The sequence below is a fragment of the Rattus norvegicus genome, chromosome 17, assembly GCF_021556685.1.
Source record: "Rattus norvegicus strain SHRSP/BbbUtx chromosome 17, alternate assembly SHRSP_T2T, whole genome shotgun sequence".
Classification (NCBI taxonomy): Eukaryota; Metazoa; Chordata; class Mammalia; order Rodentia; family Muridae; genus Rattus; species Rattus norvegicus.
The window spans coordinates 36428082-36450216 of NC_141550.1; the positions used below are offsets into that span (position 1 = coordinate 36428082).

The following is a 22135-nucleotide window of genomic DNA, read 5'->3' on the forward strand; positions in this document are numbered from 1 at the left end:
ATGATGCTGGAGGACTTCAAGAAAGACATGAACACACTTAGGGAAACACAGGAAAACATTAATAAACAAGTAGAAGCCTACAGAGAGGAATCGCAAAAATCCCTGAAAGAATTCCAGGAAAACACAATCAACAGTTGAAGGAAGTAAAAATGGAAATAGAAGCAATCAAGAAAGAACACATGGAAACAACCCTGGATATAGAAAACCAAAAGAAGAGACAAGGAGCTGTAGATACAAGCTTCACCAACAGAATACAAGAGATGGAAGAGAGAATCTCAGGAGCAGAAGATTCCATAGAAATCATTGACTCAACTGTCAAAGATAATGTAAAGCAGAAAAAGCTACTGGCCCAAAACATACAGGAAATCCAGGACTCAATGAGAAGATCAAACCTAAGGATAATAGGTATAGAAGAGAGTGAAGACTCCCAGCTCAAAGGACCAGTAAATATCTTCAACAAAATCATAGAAGAAAACTTCCCTAACCTAAAAAAAGAGATACCCATAGGCATACAAGAAGCCTACAGAACTCCAAATAGATTGGACCAGAAAAGAAACACCTCCCGTCACATAATTGTCAAAACACCAAACGCACAAAATAAAGAAAGAATATTAAAAGCAGTAAGGGAAAAAGGTCAAGTAGCACATAAAGGCAGACCTAACAGAATCACACCAGACTTCTCACCAGAGACTATGAATGTCAGAAGATACTGGACTGATGTCATACAGATCATAAGAGAACACAAATGCCAGCCCAGGTTACTGTATCCTGCAAATCTCTCAATGAACATAGGTGGAGAAACCAAGATATTCCCTGACAAAACCAAATTTACACAATATCTTTCTACAAATCCAGCACTACAAAGGATAATAAATGGTAAAGCCCAACATAAGGAGGCAAGCTATACTCTAGAAGAAGCAAGAAACTAATCGTCTTGGCAACAAAACAAAGAGAATGAAAGCACACAAACATAACCTCACATCCAAATATGAATATAAAGGGAAACAATAATCACTATTCCTTAATATCTCTCAATATCAATGGCCTCAACTCCCCAATAAAAAGACATAGATTAACAAACTGGATACGCAACGAGGACCCTGCATTCTGCTGCCTACAGGAAACACACCTCAGAGACAAAGACAGACACTACCTCAGAGTGAAAGGCTGGAAAACAACTTTCCAAGCAAATGGTCAGAAGAAGCAAGCTGGAGTAGCCATTCTAATATCAAATAAAATCAATTTCCAACTAAAAGTCATCAAAAAAGATAAGGAAGGACACTTCATATTCATCAAAGGAAAAATCCACCAAGATGAACTCTCAATCCTAAATATCTATGCCCCAAATGCAAGGGCACCTACATACGTAAAAGAAACCTTACTAAAGCTCAAAACACACATTGCACCTCACACAATAATAGTGGGAGATTTCAACACCCCACTCTCATCAATGGACAGATCATGGAAACAGAAATTAAACAGTGATGTCGACAGACTAAGAGAAGTCATGAGCCAAATGGACTTAACGGATATTTATAGAACATTCTATCCTAAAGCAAAAGGATATACCTTCTTCTCAGCTCCTCATGATACTTTCTCCAAATTGACTATATAATTGGTCAAAAAACGGGCCTCAACAGGTACAGAAAGATAGAAATAATCCCATGCGTGCTATCGGACCACCACGGCCTAAAACTGGTCTTCAATAACAATAAGGGAAGAATGCCCACATATACGTGGAAATTGAAGAATGCTCTACTCAATGATAACCTGGTCAAGGAAGAAATAAAGAAAGAAATTAAAAACTTTTTAGAATTTAATGAAAATGAAGATACAACATACCCAAACTTATGGGACACAATGAAAGCTGTGCTAAGAGGAAAACTCATAGCGCTGAGTGCCTGCAGAAAGAACAGGAAAGAGCATATGTCAGCAGCTTGACAGCACACCTAAAAGCTCTAGAACAAAAAGAAGCAAATACACCCAGGAGGAGTAGAAGGCAGGAAATAATCAAACTCAGAGCTGAAATCAACCAAGTAGAAACAAAAAGGACCATAGAAAGAATCAACAACACCAAAAGTTGGTTCTTTGAGAAATCAACAAGATAGATAAACCCTTAGCCAGACTAACGAGAGGACACAGAGAGTGCGTCCAAATTAACAAAATCAGAAATGAAAAGGGAGACATAACTACAGATTCAGAGGAAATTCAAAAAATCATCAGATCTTACTATAAAAACCTATATTCAACAAAATTTGAAAATCTTCAGGAAATGGACAATTTCCTAGACAGATACCAGGTATCGAAGTTAAATCAGGAACAGATAAACCAGTTAAACAACCCCATAACTCCTAAGGAAATAGAAGCAGTCATTAAAGGTCTCCCAACCAAAAAGAGCCCATGTCCAGACGGGTTTAGTGCAGAATTGTATCAAACCTTCATAGAAGACCTCATACCAATAATATCCAAACTATTCCACAAAATTGAAACAGATGGATCCCTACCGAATTCCTTCTACGAAGCCACAATTACTCTTATACCTAAACCACACAAAGACACAACAAAGAAAGAGAACTTCAGACCAATTTCCCTTATGAATATCGACGCAAAAATACTCAATAAAATTCTGGCAAACCGAATTCAAGAGCACATCAAAACAATCATCCACCATGATCAAGTAGGCTTCATCCCAGGCATGCAGGGATGGTTTAATATATGGAAAACCATCAACGCGATCCATTATGTAAACAAACTGAAAGAACAAAACCACATGATCATTTCATTAGATGCTGAGAAAGCATTTGACAAAATTCAACACCCCTTCATGATAAAAGTCCTGGAAAGAATAGGAATTCAAGGCCCATACCTAAACATAGTAAAAGCCATATACAGCAAACCAGTTGCTAACATTAAATAAATGGAGAGAAACTTGAAGCAATCCCACTAAAATCAGGGACTAGACAAGGCTGCCCACTCTCTCGCTACTTATTCAATATAGTTCTTGAAGTTCTAGCCAGAGCAATCAGACAACAAAAGGAGATCAAAGGGATACAGATCGGAAAAGAAGAGGTCAAAATATCACTATTTGCAGATGACAGGATAGTATATTTAAGTGATCCCAAAAGTTCCACCAGAGAACTACTAAAGCTGATAAACAACTTCAGCAAAGTGGCTGGGTATAAAATTAACTAAAATAAATCAGTTGCCTTCCTCTATACAAAAGAGAAACAAGCCGAGAAAGAAATTAGGGAAACGACACCCTTCATAATAGACCCAAATAATATAAAGTACCTCGGTGTGACTTTAACCAAGCAAGTAAAAGATCTGTACAATAAGAACTACAAGACACTGAGGAAAGAAATTGAAGAAGACCTCAGAAGATGGAAAGATCTCCCATGCTCATGGATTGGCAGGATTAATATAGTAAAAATGGCCATTTTACCAAAAGCAATCTACAGATTCAATGCAATCCCCATCAAAATACCAATCCAATTCTTCAAAGAGTTAGACAGAACAATTTGCAAATTCATCTGGAATAACAAAAAACCCAGGATAGCTAAAGCTATCCTCAACAATAAAAGGACTTCAGGGGGAATCACTATCCCTGAACTCAAGCAGTATTACAGAGCAATAGTTATAAAAACTGCATTGTACTGGTACAGAGACAGACAGATAGACAAAGGAATAGAATTGAAGACCCAGAAATGAACCCACACACCTATGGTCACTTGATTTTTGATAAAGGAGCCAAAACCATCCAATGGAAAAAAGATAGCATTTTCAGCAAATGGGGCTGGTTCAACTGGAGGGCAATATGTAGAAGAATGCAGATCGATCCATGCTTATCACCCTGTACAAAGCTTAAGTCCAAGTGGATCAAGGACCTCCACATCAAACCAGGCACACTCAAACTAATAGAAGAAAAACTAGGGAAGCATCTAGAACACATGGGCACTGGAAAAAATTTCCTGAACAAAACACCAATGGCTTATGCTCTAAGATCAAGAATCGACAAATGGGATCTCATAAAACTGCAAAGCTTCTGTAAGGCAAAGGACACTGTGGTTAGGACAAAACGGCAACCAACAGATTGGGAAAAGATCTTTACCAATCCTACAACAGATAGAGGCCTTATATCCAAAATATACAAAGAACTCAAGAAGTTAGACCGCAGGGAAACAAATAACCCTATTAAAAAATGGGGTTCCGAGCTAAACAAAGAATTCACAGCTGAGGAATGACGAATGGCTGAGAAACACATAAAGAAATGTTCAACATCTTTAGTCATAAGGGAAATGCAAATCAAAACTACCCTGAGATTTCACCTCACATCAGTGCGATTGGCTAAGATCAAAAACTCAGGTGACAGCAGATTCTGGCGAGGATGTGGAGAAAGAGGAACACTCCTCCATTGTTGTTGGGATTGCAGACTGGTAAAACCATTCTGGAAATCAGTCTGGAGGTTCCTCAGAAAATTGGACATGGATCTGCCTGAGGATCCACCTATACCTCTCTTGGGCATATACCCAAAAGAGGCCTCAACATATAAAAGAGACACGTGCTCCACTATGTTCATCGCAGCCTTATTTATAATAGCCAGAAAATGGAAAGAACCCAGATGCCCTTCAACAGAGGAATGGATACAGAAAATGTGGTACATCTACACAATGGAATATTACTCAGCTATCAAAAACAACGAGTTTATGAAATTCGTAGGCAAATGGTTGGAACTGGAAAATATAATCCTGAGTGAGCTAACCCAATCACAGAAAGACATACATGGTATGTACTCATTGATAAGTGGCTATTAGCCCAAATGCTTGAATTACCCTAGATCCCTAGAACAAACGAAACTCAAGACGGATGATCAAAATGTGAATGCTTCACTCCTTCTTTAAATGAGGAAAAAGAATACCTTTGGCAGGGAAGGGAGAGGCAAAGATTAAAACAGAGACTGAAGGAACACCCATTCAGAGCCTGCCCCACATTTGGCCCATACATATACAGCCACCCTATTAGACAAGATGGATGAAGCAAAGAAGTGCAGACTGACAGGAGCCGGATGTAGATCGCTCATGAGTGACACAGCCAGAATACAGCAAATACAGAGGCGAATGCCAGCAGCAAACCACTGAACTGAGAATAGGTCCCCTATTGAAGGAATCAGAGAAAGAACTGGAAGAGCTTGAAGGGGCTCGAGACCCCAAAAGTACAACAATGCCAAGCAACCAGAGCTTCCAGGGACTAAGCCACTACCTAAAGACTATACATGGACTGACCCTGGACTATGACCCCATAGGTAGCAATGAATATCCTAGTAAGAGCACCAGTGGAAGGGGAAGCCCTGGGTCCTGCTAAGACGGAAACCCCAGTGAACTAGTGTATGGGGGGAGGGCGGCAATGGGGTGAGGGTTTGGAGGGGAACACCCATAAGGAAGGGGAGGGGGGAGGGGGATGTTTGCCCGGTAACCGGGAAAGGGAATAACACTCGAAATGTATATAAGAAATACTCAAGTTAATAAAAAAAATTAAATAATAAAGTTACAGACAGAACAAAAAAAAAAAAAAAACGGGCCTCAACAGGTACAGAAAGATAGAAATAATCCCATGCGTGCTATCAGACCACCACGGCCTAAAACTGGTCTTCAATAACAGTAAGGGAAGAATGCCCACATATACGTGGAAATTGAACAATGCTCTACTCAATGATATCCTAGTGAAGGAAGAAATAAAGAAAGAAATTAAAAACTTTTTAGAATTTAATGAAAATGAAGGTACAACATACCCAAACTTATGGGACACAATGAAAGCTGTGCTAAGAGGAAAACTCATAGCGCTGTGTGCCTGCAGAAAGAAACAGGAAAGAGCATATGTCAGCAGCTTGACAGCACACCTAAAAGCTCTAGAACAAAAAGAAGCAAACACACCCAGGAGGAGTAGAAGGCATGAAATAATCAAACTCAGAGCTGAAATCAACCAAGTAGAAACAAAAAGGACCATAGAAAGAATCAACAGAATCAAAAGTTGGTTCTTTGAGAAAATCAACAAGATAGATAAACCATTAGCGAGACTAACGAGAGGACCCAGAGAGTGTGTCCAAATTAACAAAATCAGAAATGAAAAGGGAGACATAACTACAGATTCAGAGGAAATTCAAAAAATCATCAGATCTTACTATGAAAGCCTATATTCAACAAAACTTGAAAATCTACAGGAAATGGACAATTTCCTAGAACAATACCAGGTACCTAAGTTATATCAGGAACAGATAAACCAGTTAAACAACCCCATAACTCCTAAGGAAATAGAAGCAGTCATTAAAGGTCTCCCAACCAAAAAGAGCCCAGGTCCAGAGGGGTTTAGTGCAGAATTGTATCAAAACTTCATAGAAGACCTCATACCAATATTATCCAAACTATTCCACGAAATTGAAACAGATGGATCACTTCCGAATAACTTCTATGAAGCCACAATTACTCTTATACCGAAACCACACAAAGACCCAACAAAGAAACAGAACTTCAGACCAATTTCCCTTATGAATATCGACGCAAAAGTACTCAATAAAATTCTGGCAAACCGAATCCAAGAGCACATCAAAACAATCATCCACCATGATCAAGTAGGCTTCATCCCAGGCATGCAGGGATGGTTTAATATATGGAAAACCATCAACGTGATCCATTATATAAACAAACTGAAAGAACAAAACCACATGATCATTTCATTAGATGCCGAGAAAGCATTTGACAAAATTCAACACTCCTTCATGATAAAAGTCCTGGAAAGAATAGGAATTCAAGGCCCATACCTAAACATAGTAAAAGCCATATACAGCAAACCAGTTGCTAACAATAAACTAAATGGAGAGAAACTTGAAGCAATCCCACTAAAATCAGGGACTAGACAAGGCTGCCCACTCTCTCGCTACTTATTCAATATAGTTCTTGAAGTTCTAGCCAGAGCAATCAGACAACAAAAGGAGGTCAAGGGGATACAGATCGGAAAAGAAGAAGTCAAAATATCACTATTTGCAGATGATATGATAGTATATTTAAGTGATCCCAAAAGTTCCACCAGAGAACTACTAAAGCTGATAAACAACTTCAGCAAAGTGGCTGGGTATAAAATTAACTCAAATAAATCAGTAGCCTTCCTCTACACAAAAGAGAAACAAGCCGAGAAAGAAATTAGGGAAATGACACCCTTCATAATAGACCCAAATAATATAAAGTACCTCGGTGTGACTTTAACCAAGCAAGTAAAAGATCTGTACAATAAGAAGTTCAAGACACTGAAGAAAGAAATTGAAGAAGACCTCAGAAGATGGAAAGATCTCCCATGCTCATGGATTGGCAGGATTAATATAGTAAAAATGGCCATTTTACCAAAAGCAATCTACAGATTCAATGCAATCCCCATCAAAATACCAATCCAATTCTTCAAAGAGTTAGACAGAACAATTTGCAAATTCATCTGGAATAACAAAAAACCCAGGATAGCTAAAACTATCCTCAACAATAAAAGGACTTCAGGGGGAATCACTATCCCTGAACTCAAGCAGTATTACAGAGCAATAGTTATAAAAACTGCATGGTATTGGTACAGAGACAGACAGATAGATCAATGGAATAGAATTGAAGACCCAGAAATGAATCCACATACCTATGGTCACTTGATTTTGACAAAGGAGCCAAAACCATCCAACGAAAAAAGATAGCATTTTCAGGAAATGGTGCTGGTTCAACTGGAGGTCAACATGTAGAAGAATGCAGATTGATCCATGCTTATCACCCTGTACAAAGCTTAAGTCCAAGTGGATCAAGGACCTCCACATCAAACCTGATACACTCAAACTAATAGAAGAAAAACTAGGGAAGCATCTGGAACACAATGGCACTGGAAAAAATTTCCTGAACAAAACACCAATGGCTTATTCTCTAAGATCAAGAATCGACAAATGGGATCTCATAAAACTGCAAAGCTTCTGTAAAGCAAAGGACACTGTGTTAGGACAAATCAGCAACCAACAGATTGGGAAAAGATCTTTACCAATCCTACAACAGATAGAGGCCTTATATCCAAAATATACAAAGAACTCAAGAAGTTAGACCGCAGGGAGACAAATAACTCTATTAAAAAATGGGGTTCAGAGCTAAACAAAGAATTCACAGCTGAGGAATGCTGAATGGCTGAGAAACACCTAAAGAAATGTTCAACATCTTTAGTCATAAGGGAAATGCAAATCAAAACAACCCTGAGATTTCACCTCACACCAGTGAGAATGGCTAAGATCAAAAACTCAAGTGACAGCAGATGCTGGCGAGGATGCGGAGAAAGAGGAACACTCCTCCATTGTTGGTTTGATTGCAGACTGGTACAACCATTCTGGAAATCAGTCTGGAGGTTCCTCAGAAAATTGGACATTGAACTGCCTGAGGATCCAGGTATAGCACTCTTGGGCATCTACCCAAAAGATGCCCCAACATATAAAAAAGACACGTGCTCCACTATGTTCATCGCAGCCTTATTTATAATAGCCAGAAGCTGGAAAGAACCCAGATGCCCTTCAACAGAGGAATGGATACAGAAAATGTTGTACATCTACACAATGGAATATTACTCAGCTATCAAAAACAACGGCTTTATGAAATTCGTAGGCAAATGGTTGGAACTGGAAAATATCATCCTGAGTGAGATAACCCAATCACAGAAAAACACACATGGTATGCACTCACTGATAAGTGGCTATTAGCCCAAATGCTTGAATTACCCTAGATGCCTAGAAGAAATGAAACTCAAGACGGATGATCAAAATGTCAATGCTTCACTCCTTCTCTAAAAGGGGAACAAGAATACCCTTGGCAGGGAAGAGAGAGGCAAAGATTAAAACAGAGACTGAAGGAACACCCATTCAGAGCCTGCCCCACATGTGGCCCTTACATATATAGCCACCCAGTTAGACAAGATGGATGAAGCAAAGAAGTGCAGACCGACAGGAGCCGGATGTAGATCGCTCCTGAGAGACACAGCCAGAATACAGCAAATACAGAGGCGAACGCCAGCAGCAAACCACTGAACGGAGAATAGGACCCCCATTGAAGGAATCAGAGAAAGAACTGGAAGAGCTTGAAGGGGCTCGAGACCCCATATGTACAACAATGCCAAGCAACCAGACCTTCCAGGGACTAAGCCACTACCTAAAGACTATACATGGAGTGACCCTGGACTCTGACCTCATAGGTAGCAATGAATATCCTAGTAAGAGCACCAGTGGAAGGGGAAGCCCTGGGTCCTGCTAAGACTGAACCCCCAGTGAACTAGTGTATGGGGGGAGGGCGGCAATGGGGTGAGGGTTTGGAGGGGAACACCCATAAGGAAGGGGAGGGGGGAGGGGGATGTTTGCCCGGAAACCAAAGAATCATTATTAAGTATCAAATAAATTTAAAAAAAATAAAAAAAAATAAATCAGATGCATACACATGAAAATGAATATAGGCAAACCCTCCACAAAACCAAAGCGAGAGAACGCAATCCAAGACACACACACACACACACTCACACACAGACACAACTTTGTTTATTGAAGAGACATCCGTTTAGATATATTACTTTTCTGTTTCATGTTTCATAAAATAAACTCATTTGTTACAAATTTAAATTTCTATATTCCTTTTGTTTTTGAATTGATAATATACTCATGTCATTTTGTATGGTCATTTTTTTCTAAATCTTCCCATGTAACCCTCTTTGCTTCTTTTTCAATCCATAGCCTCTTTATCCATTAATTATTGTTACATATACGTACATACTTAATTTTCTTAAATATATTATCAATAATATAAAGAAAAAGCTTGACATTAGCATGTTTTTTCACCTTACAAAATCATTTGGTTTGAAGCAAATTCTCAAGACAATATAAGACACACATCTGTAAGTGTTGTTTTCTTCAGTCTGAGATTGAGAATTTCATTAGGTTGATTCAAGTCAGTTGGTCTAGACCCATGACCTAGAACCAGAAAAGTTTGCCTGCTTCCTTTTGGAATTGTAACAGCTTGAATCTATACTTTCATGTGGTATCATTCCAGATAAATTCTCATTTGAGGTGGATCATTCCATGTCCTAAGGATGCTCTAGCCAGTTGAGATAGTGCCCAGCTCTCCCAAGATCCTACACAAGAAATGTGAATTATATGAATATCTTTTTCTCCTCTGTTATTCCTACTTATATCACACAAACTCAAGAATTTGCTACATTTCTGTGGAAGAAGAAAGTTTTCTTTAGGAATTGTTGAGTTAAAAGTCTCAATGGCCTTGTGCCTTTCATAGCAAAGATTATAAATTTTTTAAGTACTGCATGTAACAAAGTATTATAACAAGAGTAGTTTTGTATAAAATTAACTCCTTCAGGAGAAGCATAAATGAGTAAATACTTTCAGGAGTGTGGTCGAGTCAAAGACAGCTGCATCTCTTAAAATTTTCAACAGTATGGACACCAGCTGAGGAGAGCTACTTTTGTAGAATCCTTCCTTCAGATAACCTCCCACCACATATATAGTCCTCCGGACCACACCCAAAGTTGTGTACAAAAAGCTTCAGAAGGAAATGATACTTGAAATCCCAGGTGAGGGTCTTGTGACCTTTATTCTTCCAGGAATGTTGACAGTCTCATCACCATTATGGTTGTCCTAGACACATCTGTATCATTGTCATTATCTCTACACATGGCTTTCAGTTAGATTATAAAGCAGCACTTCTTGGTGTCACTTCAGAGGAATGCAGCAATTTCCTAATGCTTCACCATTTCCCTCAGGCTCTCACAGTGTGCTATCAACTCTTCTGCAAAGTTTCCTGGTCAATGAAAGGTGTGATAAACTCTTTTTTGATTACTTTTTGAGATCTGAAATACCATGTAGCAGCAAGAATAATAAAAATAACATTATTTTAATGTTTATGTCTCTCTCCCAGTAACCACCAGCCTCTGTATAATTGGTCTTTCTACCTAGAATGACAACAGCTGTCAGGTATGGTATAGATGTGTTTTGGGTTTCCATTGTGATGAAGAGACACCATCACCAGGGTAACTCTTACAAAGGACAAGATTTAATTTGGACTGGCTTTTACTTTCAGAGGCTGAGTCTATTGTCATCATGGCAGGAAGTATGGCAGCCTGTAGGCAGACAAAGTGAGGGTGGTGCTGAGAGTTCTCTATCTAGATCTGAAGGTAACCAGGAAGAGACTGACTCTTCTTGGGGTAGCCAGCAGGATGATCTCCAAGCCTACCTGCATAGTGACACATTTGCACACAATGTCACACCTACTCCAATAATGTCATACCTCTTAATAGTGTCACTGCTTGGGTCAAGCATATTCAACCACCGCAGCATATCACATTTATACATCATAATAACTGTAAGCTTCTCTATTGAAAAAGGTTAGGACTCTCACAGCCATGGATTTTGTCACAGGTTAGAATACAAAATATGTATTCCCATTTCAAACCAGTCTTTAACCAAATTGGAAAGCAGTTAGTTGGTTTTGTCGGCAGATGATATGCCACTATTGGAATAACAGTTATATTTTGTCTCAATTTGTGATTTTCTTAACAACCAGCTTATCAGGTCATCTCTTGATCATCCTTCCTAGTATCCAGTATATTTTTCCATTAAAAAATCCAAAGGCACCGTTCTAGTCCCTAGCTCAGGCTCAGACTTATCTATCTATATATCAAACGAATGTCTTCATTAGTAGGCTCTCCAATTTTGGTTTTCACATATGTAAGACAAGCATGTGTGCTTTATGGAGGACCTTTGATGCCTCCTTGGTTAAACAAAGTCTGGACAATTAGTAACTTTTCACTGTCACTTGTCAGTAAAATTATGGCTTCTGTGCTTTTTTCCAACCATGTGCTACAACTGTGTTGAAATTCTTAACAGCTATGTTTACAGATCATTTAAATATGTAAGATACCTTAGCATTGTATTATGCCAATTTTTAGGTTGTGTGGGCATGCCCTCTGCATATTTTATGCTACCTTCTCTACATAAGTGAAATGTATTGAGGAATGTACCATACAGGGATATCCTAGAAACACCAACAAGGGTTATGAAAGTGTAAAAAAATCTAATTGCTTTTAGAAATATTTCCTTTAGGTGCCTTCAACAGACTGTATGTAAATCACTACTTATTTATCTCTAATCCACTATTATTTTCCATAATCCATTTGACTTCCTCATCTTTGGCCTTAAAGGGCCAAGCAGCTGGCAAGATCCAGACATCCTGTTCTGGCAAGGTCAAGTGGATGGTACTCATTGGCATTTGCTACACTCCTTCATTTCACTGGCTCCAAATATCTGGTCTACTCCAGGATGGTTTTGTAATGGCTTCCTGGTGACACATCCTGTAGTTTGGTTTCCTAGTGTTTTTCATTTTGTTTATGTACAAAGTTCATCTTATAATTGACCCCCTCATGGAAGCACTCCAGCACTGGTATATATAGGTTGATGTCTATATACAGATGAGGGTTGGCACTAGGTAGGTCAAGACCATGATTTGACAGTAAAACAATAAGGCAGAGCAAAGCATTTGTAAGGCAGGAGAGAAGAAGGAAGGAGAATCAAGATGGAGGAGACCAGGTCCAAGTAATCTTGAATTGCCAAGATGGTTGGGATGGATTTCTATAGGCAAATTTGTCTTATGTATGTGGGTGGTTATGTGCTATCAACTAGTTGTGAGTCTATTGTGTGAATATATTATGGATTGAGAATTTAACGCATAAATCTGTTTGTTGGGTTTTAGTTTGTTGAGTGTTAATTTTAATGGTTGTTGGGAGTTGGAATGTAAACAGAACAGCAACAGAGAGTTATGAGAGGATAGCTGCTGCTGGGACAAGTGGGTGAGACACTTTGCCGACTAAGATGAAAATATTCCACAGATGCAATGTGGCCCTACCTTGACAGCAGTAGCTCAGGATAAAAGAAACCATTTTTTTTGTTGTTGTTTGTTTTTGTTTTGTTTTTTTAAATAATTACCACAAGTGGCAAACCAAGGTGTTAGGCAAGTATCCACTAAAAGTTGAAGTTTTTCAGCCTGAGAAAGTTTTACTTTTTAAGTAAGAGGGGCCCAGCATCACATTGAGTCACATGATGTCACTAGCATGGGAATCTTATAAACAATAGAAACAGAGGCAGTTTGCTGGCAGGCTCAGGTCCCCTGCTGAGAAAGGTGCAGGCTACTCTTAGCCACAGAGAGCTAAAAAATGGAAGCTGTCTGCTTCCTTAGATTTTGTTTAGAGTGTGAATTATTTAAAAGACTGGTTTATTTGGGTTTAGAATACTTATATAACGAGTTTGTCTGAATCACATGGGGAATTTTACCCACAATTCGGAACTAGATAGAAATAAATAAATGTCTGTAACACCAGTCAGAGTGAATACAGACTTATATTATAGAAGTTATTAATAAATAAAAGTCCGAATCTCCAGGTAGAGTGCTTACGAGATAGATGGTAATGTTTTGGTCTATAGAATACTCAGATTCTCTCTAATGTGGGCTCCACAGGAATGTTGGGTTAAAATCCCGGTTGGACAAGTTGCCTGCTTTTTAATGATAGGCATTAATGGAAATGTGATTAAATTTGTTTTTATAGATAGAAGGAGAGAGTATAATGGTCATCTGAATCACATGGGAATTTTCACCCGCATTTCAGAATTTAGATAGGTAAAATTAATCACTGACTACAAACAGAGAGTGGTGATTTTGCCAATTATAATAGTTTTTATAGTGCCCAAAACTGAACAGAACTGATCCCACAGCTCCCTGCACCAAAAGCCCGTCGGGGAGAGAGCTGATCTCCCAGACATACAGAAAATTCTGAGACCTCAGGACATACTGCAATTTCTGCTCACTTCTGCCCACATTCCTGGCCCAAGAAGACACTGCATAGTGCCTCTGGATACAGGGGTATAGGAGCAGTCAGCACGAGGAACCTGCTGGTTTCGCCCTGTGCCCAGAACTGAACTGAACCAGTCCCACAGCACCCTGTACTGAAATCCCAAGTAGAAACACAGCTGCACCCTCAGAAGGGCAGACGCTCCTGAGAACTCAGAGGCGACAACTACTTTATGCCCACATTGCTGAACGAAGAGGAAATGGCCCTGGTCATAGCGACCTAGGGTCACTCAGGGGCAGGACCCTTCCAGGTTCTGCCTGCAACTAGAACTGAAAGCTAGCCACCAGGAGCACCTACACACCTAGAGCAGAGCTGTCTGTTCCCAGATCTGGCTGAAAAAAAAAACAGGTCTACAGGGGTGCTGACACACAGGCTTACAGGAGGATCCAGCCACTGTCAGAGACAGCAAGACAAGGTAACATCAGAGACAACCTAATGGCAAGAAAGCAAGTGCAGGGACCTAAGCAATAGAAACCAAGACCACTTTGCATCATCGCAACCCAGTTCTCCTACCAAAGCAAATACTGGATATCCAAACACACCAGAAAAACAAGATTAGCATTTAAAATCACATTTTATAATGATGATGGAGGACTTTAAGAAGGATGTATATAACTCCCTTAATGAAATGCAGGACAACACAAGTAAACAAGTCGAAGCCCTTAAAGAGGAAACACAAGAATCCCTTAAAGAATAACAGGAAAATGCAACCAAACAGGTGAATGAATTGAAATAACCATCCAGGATTTAAAAATGAAAATAGAAACAATAAAGAAAGTACAAAGTACACTGGTGATAGAAAACCTAGGGAAGAGATCAGGGGTCATAGATGCAAGCATCACCATCAGAATACAAGTGGTAGAAGAGAGAATCTAAGGGGCAGAATATATCATAGAAAACATTGACACAACTGTCAAAGATAATGTAAAACACAGAGTCCAGGACACAATGAGAAGATCCAATCTAAAGATAACAGGTATAGTGAAGACTCCCAAATTAAAGGATCAGTAAATACCGTCAACAAAATTATAGAAGAAAACTTCCCTAGCCTAAAGAAAGGTATGTTCATGAACATTCAAGAAGCCTACAGAACTCCAAATAGACTGGACCAGAAAAGAAATTCCTCCCATCACATAATAGTCAAAACAACAAGTGCACAAAACAAAGAAACAAAGAATATTAAAAGCAGTAAGGGAAAAAGGTCAAGTAACATGTAAAGACAGACATAGCAGAATTACATCAGACTTCTTCTTTTTTTTTTTTTTTTTTATTAACTTGAGTATTTCTTATTTACATTTCGAGTGTTATTCCCTTTCCCGGTATCCGGGCAAACATCCCCCTCCCCCCTCCCCTTCCTTATGGGTGTTCCCCTCCCAACCCTCCCCCCATTGCCGCACTCCCCCCACCAGTCTAGTTCACTGGGGGTTCAGTCTTAGCAGGACCCAGGGCTTCCCCTTCCACTGGTGCTCTTACAAGGATATTCATTGCTACCTATGAGGTCAGAGTCCAGGGACAGTCCAGGTATAGTCTTTGGGTAGTGGCTTAGTCCCTGGAAGCCCTGGTTGCTTGGCATTGTTGTACATATGGGGTCTCGAGCCCCTTCAAGCTCTTCCAGTTCTTTCTCTGATTCCTTCAACGGGGTCCTATTCTCAGTGGTTTGCTGCTGGCATTCGCCTCTGTATTTGCTGTATTCTGGCTGTGTCTCTCAGGAGCGATCTACATCCGGCTCCTGTCGGTCTGCACTTCTTTGCTTCATCCATCTTGTCTAATTGGGTGGCTGTATATGTATGGGCCACATGTGGGGCAGACTCTGAATGGGTGTTCCTTCAGTCTCTGTTTTAATCTTTGCCTCTCTCTTCCCTGCCAAGGGTGTTCTTGTTCCCCTTTTAAAGAAGGAGTGAAGCATTCACATTTTGATCATCCGTCTTGAGTTTCATTTGTTCTAGGCATCTAGGGTAATTCAAGCATTTGGGCTAATAGCCACTTATCAATGAGTGCATACCATGTATGTCTTTCTGTGATTGGGTTAGCTCACTCAGGATGATGTTTTCCAGTTCCAACCATTTGCCTACGAATTTCATAAAGTCGTTGTTTTTGATAGCTGAGTAATATTCCGTTGTGTAGATGTACCACATTTTCTGTATCCATTCCTCTGTTGAAGGGCATCTGGGTTCCTTCCAGCTTCTGGCTATTATAAATAAGGCTGCGATGAACATAGTGGAGCACGTGTCTTTTTTATATGTTGGGGCATCTTTTGGGTATATGCCCAAGAGAGGTATAGCTGGATCCTCAGGCAGTTCAATGTCCAATTTTCTGAGGATCCTCCAGACTGATTTCCAGAATGGTTTTACCAGTTTGCAATCCCACCAACAATGGAGGAGTGTTCCTCTTCCTCCTCATCCTCGCCAGCATCTGTTGTCCCCTGAATTTTTGATCTTAGCCATTCTCACTGGTGTGAGGTGAAATCTCAGGGTTGTTTTGATTTGCATTTCCCTTATGACTAAAGATGTTGAACATTTCTTTAGGTGTTTCTCAGCCATTCGGCATTCCTCAGCTGTGAATTCTTTGTTTAGCTCTGAACCCCATTTTTTAATAGGGTTATTTGTTTCCCTACGGTCTAACTTCTTGAGTTCTTTGTATATTTTGGATATAAGGCCTCTATCTGTTGTAGGATTGGTAAAGATCTTTTTCCAATCGGTTGGTTGCCGTTTTGTCCTAACCACAGTGTCCTTTGCCTTACAGAAGCTTTGCCCATTTGTCGATTCTTGATCTTAGAGCATAAGCCATTGGTGTTTTGTTTAGGAAATTTTTTCCAGTGCCCATGTGTTCCAGATGCTTCCCTAGTTTTTCTTCTATTAGTTTGAGTGTGTCTGGTTTGATGTGGAGGTCCTTGATCCACTTGGACTTAAGCTTTGTACAGGGTGATAAGCATGGATCGATCTGCATTCTTCTACATGTTGACCTCCAGTTGAACCAGCACCATTTGCTGAAAATGCTATCTTTTTTCCATTGGATGGTTTTGGCTCCTTTGTCAGAAATCAAGTGACCATAGGTGTGTGGGTTCATTTCTGGGTCTTCAATTCTATTCCATTGGTCTATCTGTCTGTCTCTGTACCAATACCATGCAGTTTTTATCACTATTGCTCTGTAATACTGCTTGAGTTCAGGGATAGTGATTCCCCCTGAAGTCCTTTTATTGTTGAGGATAGCTTTAGCTATCCTGGGTTTTTTGTTATTCCAGATGAATTTGCAAATTGTTCTGTCTAACTCTTTGAAGAATTGGATTGGTATTTTAATGGGGATTGCATTGAATCTCTAGATCGCTTTTGGTAAAATGGCCATTTTTACTATATTAATCCTGCCAATCCATGAGCATGGGAGATCTTTCCATCTTAAGAGGTCTTCTTCAATTTCTTTCCTCAGTGTCTTGAAGTTCTTATTGTACAGATCTTTAACTTGCTTGGTTAAAGTCACACCGAGGTACTTTATATTATTTGGGTCTATTATGAAGGGTGTCGTTTCCCTAATTTCTTTCTCGGCTTGTTTCTCTTTTGTATAGAGGAAGGCAACTGATTTATTTGAGTTAATTTTATACCCAGCCACTTTGCTGAAGTTGTTTATCAGCTGTAGTTGTTCTCTGGTGGAACTTTTGGGATCACTTAAATATACTATCATATCATCTGCAAATAGTGATATTTTGACTTCTTTTCCGATCTGTATTCCCTTGACCTCCTTTTGTTGTCTGATTGCTCTGGCTAGAACTTCAAGAACTATATTGAATAAGTAGGGAGAGAGTGGGCAGCCTTGTCTAGTCCCTGATTTTAGTGGGATTGCTTCAAGTTTCTCTCCATTTAGTTTATTGTTAGCAACTGGTTTGCTGTATATGGCTTTTACTATGTTCAGGTATGGGCCTTGAATTCCTATTCTTTCCAGGACTTTTATCATGAAGGGGTGTTGAATTTTGTCAAATGCTTTCTCAGCGTCTAATGAAATGATCATGTTGTTTTGTTCTTTCAGTTTGTTTATATAATGGATCACGTTGATGGTTTTCCGTATATTAAACCATCCCTGCATGCCTGGGATGAAGCCTACTTGGTCATGGTGGATGATTGTTTAGATGTGCTCTTGGATTCGGTTTGCCAGAAATTTTTGAGTATTTTTGAGTCGATGTTCATAAGGGAAATTGGTCTGAAGTTCTCTTTCTTTGTTGTGTCTTTGTGTGGTTTAGGTATAAGAGTAATTGTGGCTTCATAGAAGGTATTCGGTAGTGATCCATCTGTTTCAATTTTGTGGAATAGTTTGGATATTATTGGTATGAGGTCTTCTATGAAGGTTTGATAGAATTCTGCACTAAACCCGTCTGGACCTGGGCTCTTTTTGGTTGGGAGACCTTTAATGACTGCTTCTATTTCCTTAGGAGTTATGGGGTTGTTTAACTGGTTTATCTGTTCCTGATTTAACTTCGGTACCTGGTATCTGTGTAGGAAATTGTCCATTTCCTGAAGATTTTCAAGTTTTGTTGAATATAGGTTTTTATAGTAAGATCTGATGATTTTTTGAATTTCCTCCGAATCTGTTGTTATGTCTCCGTTTTCATTTCTGATTTTGTTAGTTTGGACGCACTCTCTGTGTCCTCTCGTTAGTCTGGCTAAGGGTTTATCTATCTTGTTGATTTTCTCAAAGAACCAACTTTTGTTTCTGTTGATTCTTTCTATGGTCCTTTTTGTTTCTACTTGGTTGATTTCAACTCTGAGTTTGATTATTTCCTGCCTTCTACTCCTCCTGGGTGTATTTGCTCCTTTTTGTTCTAGAGCTTTTAGGTGTGCTGTCAAGCTGCTGACATATGCTCTTTCCTGTTTCTTTTTGCAGGCACTCAGCGCTATGAGTTTTCCTCTTAGCACAGCATTCATTGTGTCCCATAAGTTTGGGTATGTTGTACCTTCATTTTCATTCAATTCTAAAAAGTTTTTAATTTCTTTCTTTATTTCTTCCTTGACCAGGTTATCATTGAGTAGAGCATTCTTCAATTTCCAGGTATATGTGGGCATTCTTCCTTGATTGTTATTGAAGACCAGTTTTAGGCCGTGGTGGTCTGATAGCACGCATGGGATTATTTCTATCTTTCTGTACCTGTTGAGGCCCGTTTTTTGACCAATTATATGGTCAATTTTGGAGAAAGTACCATGAGGAGCTGAGAAGAAGGTATATCCTTTTGCTTTAGGATAGAATGTTCTATAAATATCCGTTAAGTCCATTTGGCTCATGACTTCTCTTAGTCTGTCTATATCTCTGTTTAATTTCTGTTTCCATGATCTGTCCATTGATGAGAGTGGGGTGTTGAAATCTCCCACTATTATTGTGTGAGGTGCAATGTGTGTTTTGAGCTTTAGTAAGGTTTCTTTTACATATGTAGGTGCCCTTGTATTTGGGGCATAGATATTTAGGATTGAGAGTTCATCTTGGTGGATTTTTCCTTTGATGAATATGAAGTGTCCTTCCATATCTTTTTTGATGACTTTTAATTGAAAAATGATTTTATTTGATATTAGAATGGCTACTCCAGCTTGCTTCTTCTGACCATTTGCTTGGAAAGTTGTTTTCCAGCCTTTCACTCTGAGGTAGTGTCTGTCTTTGTCTCTGAGGTGTGTTTCCTGTAGGCAGCAGAATGCAGGGTCCTCGTTGCGTATCCAGTTTGTTAATCTATGTCTTTTTATTGGGTATTTGAGGCCCCTGATGTTGAGAGATATTTAGGAATAGTGATTATTGCTTTCCGTTATATTCATATTTGGATGTGAGGTTATGTTTGTGTGCTTTCATTCTCTTTGTTTTGTTGCCAAGACGATTAGTTTCTTGCTTCTTCTAAGGTATAGCTTGCCTCCTTATGTTGGGCTTTACCATTTATTATCCTTTGTAGTGCTGGATTTGTAGAAAGATATTGTGTAAATTTGGTTTTGTCATGGAATATCTTGGTTTCTCCATCTATGTCAATTGAGAGTTTTGCAGGATACAGTAACCTGGGCTGGCATTTTTGTTCTCTTAGGGTCTGTAGACATCAGTCCAGGATCTTCTGGCCTTTATAGTTTCTGGTGAGAAGTCTGGTGTGATTCGGATAGGTCTGCCTTTATATGTTACTTGACCTTTTTCCCTTACTGCTTTTAATATCCTTTCTTTATTTTGTGCATTTGGTGTTTTGACTATTATGTGATGGGAGGTCTTTCTTTTCTGGTCCAATCTATTTGGAGTTCTGTAGGGTTCTTGTATGCCTATGGGTATCTCTTTTTTTAGATTAGGGAAGTTTTCTTCTATGATTTTGTTGAAGATATTTACTGGTCCTTTGAGCTGGGAGTCTTCACTCTCTTTTATACCTATTATCCTTAGGTTTGATCTTCTCATTGACTCCTGGATTTCCTGTATGTTTTGGACCAGTAGCTTTTTTCCCTTTACATTATCTTTGACAGTTGAGTCAATGATTTCTATGGAATCTTCTGCTCCTGAGATTCTCTCTTCCATCTCTTGTATTCTGTTGGTGAAGCTTGTATCTACAGCTCCTTGTCTCTTCTTTTGGTTTTCTATATCCAGGGTTGTTTCCATGTGTTCTTTCTTGATTGCTTCTGTTTCCATTTTTAATTCCTTCAACTGTTTGATTGTGTTTTCATGGAATTCTTTCAGGGATTTTTGCGATTCCTCTCTGTAGGCTTCTACTTGTTTATTAATGTTTTTATGTGTTTCCCTAAGGGAGTTCTTCACGTCTTTCTTGAAGTCCTCCAGCATCATGATCAAATATGATTTTGAAACTAGATCTTGCTTTTCTTGTGTGTTTGGATATTCCATGTTTGTTTTGGTGGGAGAATTGGGCTCCGATGATGCCATGTAGTTTTGGTTTCTGTTGCTTGGCTTCCTGCGCTTGACTCTTGCCATCAGATTATCTCTAGTGTTACTTTGTTCTGCTATTTCTGACAGTGGATAGGCTGTCCTATAAGCCTGTGTGTCAGGAGTGCTGTAGACCTCTTTTCCTCTCTTTCAGTCAGTTATGGGGACAGAGTGTTCTGCTTTCGGGCATGTAGTTTTTCCTCTCTACAGGTCTTCAGCTGTTCCTGTGGGCCTGTGTCTTGAGTTCACCAGGCAGCTTTCTTGCAGCAGAAAAGTTGGTCTTACCTGTGGTCCTGAGGCTCAAGTTTGCTCGTGGGATGCTGCCCACGGGCTCTCTGCAGCGGCAGCAACCAGGAAGACCTGTGCCGCCCCTTCTGGGAGCTTCAGTGCACCAGGGTTCCAGATGGCCTTTGGTGTTTTCCTCTGGCGTCCGAGATGTGTGTGCAGAGAGCAGTCTCTTCTGTTTTCCCAGGCTTGTCTGCCTCTCTGAAGCTTTAGCTCTCCCTTCCATGGGATTTGGGTGCAGAGAACTGTTTATCAGGTCTGTTTCCTTCAGGTTCCGGTGGTGTCTCAGGCAGGGGTCCTGCCGCTCCTGGGCCCTCCCCCACGGGTGCCCAGGGGCCTTATACAGTTTCCTCTTGTGCCAGGGTTGTGGGCAGTGGTGGGCAGTGTTGTTGGTCTCTTCCGTTCTGCAGTCTCAGGAGTGCCCACCTGACCAGGCGGTGAGGTCTCTTTCCCACGGGGTCTGGGAGCAGAGAGCTGCTGCGGGCCGGGATCGGCGGGTGTGCGACTTCCAGTAAACACAGGACGTGCCTGGTCCTAGACGAGTTCTGCCTCTGTGTGTCCCGATTTTACCAGGCAGCTTTCTTTTTTTTTTTTTTCTTTTTCTTTTTTGCTTATTTCTATATTTTTTTTTATTAACTTGAGTATTTCTTATATACATTTCAATTGTTATTCCCTTTCCCGGTATCCGGGCAAACATCCCCCTCCCCCTCCCCTTCCTTATGGGTGTTCCCCTCCCAACCCTTCCCCCATTGCCGCCCTCCCCCCACCAGTCTAGTTCACTGGGGGTTCAGTCTTAGCAGGACCCAGGGCTTCCCCTTCCACTGGTGCTCTTACTAGGATATTCATTGCTACCTATGAGGTCAGAGTCCAGGGTCAGTCCATGTATAGTCTTTGGGTAGGGGCTTAGTCCCTGGAAGCTCTGGTTGCTTGACATTGTTGTACATATGGGGTCTCGAGCCCCTTCAAGCTCTTCCAGTTCTTTCTCTGATTCCTTCAACGGGGGTCCTATTCTCAGTTCAGTGGTTTGCTG

At 40.0% G+C, this 22135-nt stretch overlaps 1 protein-coding gene across 1 annotated transcript in view; it reads right to left on the reverse strand.

Moving 5' to 3' along the window:
* Positions 1 to 10524, reverse strand: part of Prl5a2 (prolactin family 5, subfamily A, member 2) — an 82841-nt gene extending 72317 nt beyond the window's left edge. The window contains 1 exon segment of the mRNA NM_001044702.1: positions 10437 to 10524. Coding sequence (NP_001038167.1) covers positions 10437 to 10467 — 31 coding nt within the window. The 5' untranslated portion in view covers positions 10468 to 10524.
* Between the last annotated feature and the right edge of the window lie 11611 nt (positions 10525 to 22135).